Consider the following 5,795-nt stretch of genomic DNA (forward strand, 5'->3'; position numbering starts at 1 on the left):
GGCCTTGCCCAGCTCTGCCTTTTCTGTTGTCCCCAGACCTGGGGCCCCACTCTGCCCATAGCAGGGAGGGGACGTGCGTCCCCAGAGCGCTGCGCCAACTGCTCTGCTGAACCAGCGCTCCTTGAATGTCTGCACAGTGTAACTCTCGCCTGGACCCACAACCAAGCGACACTTGAACTCCTTCAATAGGAAGTCAGTCTAGAGCAGTGATGGTACCATATTGCAAACTGAACGTTCAAACGCCCGTGGCTGTGCCGTCGGCGTGTGAACGAAGGTGTCATGACCATTTTCACGGCGCCTGTACAGGCACCCCCGCTTACTGAAAGGCTGGGTAGGAATCCACACGTGAGGAAAGTTAAACAGCTGCCCCGCTCACACATATAACCACATCCCTTGGATCATGAAACCACAGAATTTGTCGTGAGAAAACCAAGGCCCAGATCTCAGGCCGCCTAGCCCACCCCGGAGCAGCCCCTTCCTAGCGCCCACTAGGCGTGGGTGTCCCCCCAACCCTGGCTGTCCCCTGTTTGAAACTCCTGGGTCGCCCCACAGATGTGAGAGCTTTCATAGATGCCAGCCCCCAAGTCAGGCCGGGCAAGAGTGAGCTGTCACGTCCGTCCTCAGGGCAGATTGTTGTCTGTGGTTGTAAAGTAGCTGTGTGTGTTGATGTTTGGAAAAGCATTGGCTTTCTCGGTGACAGTAGCACTCAGTGTTGGCCGTACTGCTCGTTCAATGGTGTGACACAGTCCGCTGGGACTGCCTCTGCGCTTACTGGTTCTCTCAAGCACATGATAACTTGATTTGCACTCTGTTTATTTCCCACGGGGTCGGGTTGCCCTTCACCTCTCCGAGAGTCAGGAAGACTCCAGAATAGAAAAGGCCCTTGAGTGGTGAGGAAAAAACAGAGGTGACTCCAGGGTGGCCTCGCAGAGCTCAGGAAATCACGTGGGAAAGGACGAGAACTTTCCAGACGCTGTGGTCGCCGGCATGGAGCACGCTTTCNGAGAGAGAGAGAGAGAGAGAGAGAGAGAGAGAGAGAGAGAGAGAGAAACTGAGAGACTCGGGGCTGTGCCAACTCCAGGTCCCAAAGTCCTCAATTCTAGACCAGAGATCTGTAAACTTCTCCATAACGGCCCACAGAAAATATTTTAGGCTTTTTGAGCCCGATGTCTCTCAACGACTCAGCCCTACCTATGTAGCCCAGAAACACCCTTAGACAGCACATCTGTAGATGGTGCGGCTGCGTTTCAGTAAAACGTTTACAAAGCAGACAGCCTGGGCCACTGCTCTGTCCCTGAATTTCCTAATAGATGTCCCCTGTACATGCAGCAAGGAATCCGGCTTTGTCTCTGAAACGGGCGTGTCCTGAGACCTCGGGGCCGTGAAAGAAACACAGGCGATAGGCCGAGCAGAGATCGGGGGGCGGCCCACCCACCAAGCTCACTCACGCCAGACTTCGCGGGAATGTCTCACTCCCGGGGACCTAGAGGTTCCGGCCGACAGTTAGCTGCTTGTTTCGTTCATGTGAGACGGCAGCCTGTTGGCCTCCGACAGCCTCATGGCACAACTATTATTTCTGAGTCACTGCAGCCAGCAGTCCTTGAACCTGCCGAGCGAGGCAGTGAGTGGCCTCTGGTCACCTCTGTCATGACGCACGTGCGCCTTCTCGTACAGTCCAGATGGACTGATGGCCCATCCAGAGGACGGGTCTACACTGCCCCAAGCAGGTCCTGCCTCATATGCTGGGGGCGGTCCCTGGGTGCTGTGTGGGGCAAAGGACTGAGGCCACACACTGCCAGGTCTCCGGGTCAGCCCGTGGGAGCTGACGCCAGTGCTGTGAGACCAGCTGTGAAGTAACACAGCATACTAGCTCTCTAGACTGCTTATCAGCGTATTTTGTCCATCTTGTACGGCCTCGCGAGAGACGTGACATTCACCTCTCAGCTCATGACTCTAGTCCTTCCCTGTGGCCCCTTCATCTCAGTAGGACATGTAAGACCGGAGCCCCCGGTACAACACCCAGAAGCACAACATAAAGCATGCCAAGGCTGTCATTGTAAAGTGACCGACATCAGAACAGCACCCCTCTCGCAGGTGGCCCAGGACTGGGGACTGCCCCAGGCTGCAGGACGTGCCATCCGACAGTGGAGCTATCCAGCGTAGACCATCCTGGGCTTCCGAGCTGCTTTAGGATAAACCCAGTTCCCCGCATTCGTCCAAGCTCCTCCAAGCTGGCAAAGTGGAGGTGGCCAGGCCCTGACCGGGCCTGAGGGGGCACCTACAGACCCAGCAGGCCCAGAGCAGACCCGGGCCTCCTGCCAGAAGTGGGGGGTGTCGACCTCAGCCTGGGGCCCCGTGTCAGTCGGAAATATCTACCCCAAGTCACAAGCAAAGCTCAAGGCTGGTGCGGGATGGTAGATGGACGTGGNGGGGGTTTCTCAGACCTCAAATGTCAGGCCCTCATCCGTTATATTACGCGACCACCATGTAAACTGAGTCACCAGGCAGACCACTATGACACAGTCACCAGGGAACCCAGAAACGCCCAAAAAGGCTCATCCTGGGTCCACAGAGCTTTCATCTTGTCCTGTCGACCCCTAGCATTGACCAGGTAAGGAAAGTGGACGTAGCATTAAGAAATAAATTGTGATTTACATGAACCTTGGATTTGGAGCACAAGGGGGAAGATAAACCTATTCTTTTTAATAACAAAGAGGCAGTACCAGCTGTGAGTGGCGGGCTAGAGGGTAAAATAGAGGCTCTCGTGACCGTAACCCTCTCGTCACACAGATTCACCCCTTTCGCAAACGGACCAGATGACACCCCCGAGGAGATTCTGGCACGGATTGGCAGCGGGAAGTATGCGCTTTCGGGGGGAAACTGGGATTCCATCTCGGATGCGGCAAAGGTGAGCTCTTTGCCCAGCACTCTCTCTGAGGTGCGGAGAGTCTCTCGTAAATGTTTGCCTGTGAAGAAGCCAGAGGACACCATTCATGTAAACAACATAGATATTTTATCCTCATAGATTTTTTTAAAGCTGCTCAGCTAAAAAAAAATACGGGGGTCAAAAATACTTTATAGCACTTTGTACGTTTTGTACAGTCTTGGTGTATTAGGGTTCTGCAGAGAGACAGAACCAGCAGGAGGTATAGAGAGAGACAGCAAGGCGTTGCTTTGTAAGAAATTGTCTTATATGACCGTGGAGGCTGGTGAGCCCAAAATCTACACAGTGGGCCAGCAGGCAGGAGACTCGGGGGAGAGCGCATGTTGCAGCTCTAGTTCAAAGGCCATCTGCTGGCAGAACTCCCTTCTTTTCAGGGAATCAGTCTTTTTTTTCTCTTATGACCTTCAACTGATTGGACAAGGCCCACCCACATTATGCATGGTAATCTCCTTTATAGAGTCAACTGACGTGAGTGTTCATCTCATCTCTGAATACCTTACGGAAACATCTAGACTTGTATCTGACCAAACACTGGGCACTGTGGCCTAACCAAATTGACATATAAAACTCCTAGTGATGTTGCAGAATGGCTGCCCAGAGTGACCACAGACTGGTCAAGTAGAGAGCTCTGGAAGAGAGGTGGATTTCCCTTATTTTAAAAGGTGTTGCATCTAGGCGTCTCCATAGCTGCACTGTTTTGTGACCAGCCCTGTTTCTTCTGTCCATCAGACTTGGTCTTGTTTAGTTGACATCATCAAACTTCTCTCTAATCAAATAGTAAATTAGAACCCAACCACTAGTAAGCAGCATCAAGTCTATTTCCCGTGTTACTGTAAAGTGTAGAAGGAGAGTAGGCGATTCCAACTCTGTCATCACCAGCCCTGTGACTTCATACAGTGATGGCGGAGGGGATGCTGGAGGTGACAGTGAAGGTCATGCAGGGGTGATGGCAGAGAGATGGTAGCTGGCCTTCGGTGAGCACTCCCCATGCGTCGGACCCTGACACCCCCGTGACTTCCATCCACTCTGTCTCAGAACTAGGAACTCTCTTAGCTCTGCGTCCCACAGCAGAGCCACAGACCAGGACCTGGGTGCTGGCAGTTTCTCTGGGACGTGATCTCCAAGGCAGGAGTTGGGGACAGGGAGGTGTCAGGAAAGGAGTGAGGTCACGTACAGGATGCATTACCAAGACCCCAGCCGTGGGCCACGGGCTTCGCTGCCCCCAGGGCCTCGCACAGCTCTTCCCGCCCGGTCAGCGCCCTATCCGCCCCTCCCTCGGTTCCTGGCGCCTTTCCCCACCTGTGTGCTCCCGTCCTGCAGAAACAGGCCAAGCCCACAGAGGCGTATGTCTTACTTTGTCCGCATCCCGCGTGTATACAAACATATTGCTTTACTATGACATCTTGAACAAGTCAGCATCAGCCTTTCCGCTTCCATTTTTACACGTGGCCACTAGCACAGCAATGCTTCCAGGAGACATTTGTTTCAAGATGTTGCCAAGATTAACGGTAGCACATATTAAAAGGCAGTGGACTTCTCTATGGAAAAAGGGTATTGTTATCATACATAGGATTTCTTTGTTGTGGTTTATGACCAGAAATCCTGCTGAGTAATTCAGCTTCACAGGATGCATTCATTCTGTTTTGAAATGTGGTGGGAACTCTAAGGGACGGAGAGCAGGCCAGTGGGAAAGCGTGGATTCTCGTCGTGGGTCTTTCTTGGGCACTAGGTTAATCACCACAGACGTCAACATCTTTACCTGCACAGCTGGGAAAATCGTTGTCCCCCCTCTTCCCAGAATGATCGGTTGACTCACAAGAGCAGCCGCAGCAGCCTGGGAAGACATTCGCAGAAACGCTGTGCAAATGCAAACCACAGTTGTAGTTGTACATGTGTGTACACATGTGTACACATGTGTGCATGTATTGTATCGTGTAAATGGAGCTCTGTGTTTAACCAGTTTTAGGAGTTTTATTGTCATTTGACAATCAAATAAGAAACTCATGTCTCCTGGACGGGAGCCCACTGGACATACGTGGTGGCTACAGATTGTCGATTCCATGGCTGAGGGCTACTTGTAGCACATATTTGTGGGTAATCCTGATAAAACTGTAACTACATACATTGCTATGAATTGGATTATATCTGTGGGATATTCATTATTTCAGCCGCTCCCTTTGGAAGATGTCATTTTTACTAAAATGGTATTTCATTGACTGACATGCACCAGCGAACATCGCCATGCTGGATTTCTCTGTAGAAATAAACTCTTTAACACAACATAAACTGGGGCTGAACCACCAAGTTGGTGCTGGTTAAAACTTAGAAATCATCCACATACCTGTGAACGTGAAAATAAAGATTTGACCCTAAAATGTGAAGAGTCACTCTGAGAACAGTGGTTGGGTTTTGCTGAGAGAGGGAGAGAGGATCTTTGCCAGGGAGGCTCAGGGCAGCGCTGATATGCCCTCTGTCTCCTCCCTTTGTCCTTTCCCGACAGGATGTGGTGTCCAAGATGCTCCACGTGGACCCCCATCAGCGCCTGACCGCAGTGCAGGTCCTCAAACACCCGTGGATCGTGAACAGAGAGTACCTGTCCCAACAGCAGCTCAGCCGACAGGACGTCCACCTAGTGAAGGTACCCACAGGGCCTGACAGCAAAGTGGGGGGTGGGGAACCCAGAAAAGCCGCTCTGATAGCTTACAGCCCAACCCGAGGGATCACGGGGCGCAGACAGGGAGCCAGCAACAGGCGCAAACAGGGACCCCAGCTCTATTTTACAACTTTCAGCATATACATGAGGTACAGCTTCTGTTAACATTGCTGACAGCTTGTGTGTGTGTGTGTGTGT

General features: G+C 52.1%; 1 protein-coding gene across 1 annotated transcript in view; it reads left to right on the top strand.

The window, feature by feature from the left end:
- Positions 1-5,795, top strand: part of RPS6KA2 (ribosomal protein S6 kinase A2) — a 99,470-nt gene that overhangs the window by 84,888 nt on the left and 8,787 nt on the right. Inside the window, exons 17-18 of the mRNA XM_019628180.1 lie at positions 2,791-2,908; positions 5,445-5,582. Coding sequence (XP_019483725.1) covers positions 2,791-2,908; positions 5,445-5,582 — 256 coding nt within the window. The remainder of the gene's footprint in view (positions 1-2,790; positions 2,909-5,444; positions 5,583-5,795) is intronic.

This window comes from Hipposideros armiger, unplaced genomic scaffold (genome assembly GCF_001890085.2).
Source record: "Hipposideros armiger isolate ML-2016 unplaced genomic scaffold, ASM189008v1 scaffold_753, whole genome shotgun sequence".
Classification (NCBI taxonomy): domain Eukaryota; kingdom Metazoa; phylum Chordata; class Mammalia; order Chiroptera; family Hipposideridae; genus Hipposideros; species Hipposideros armiger.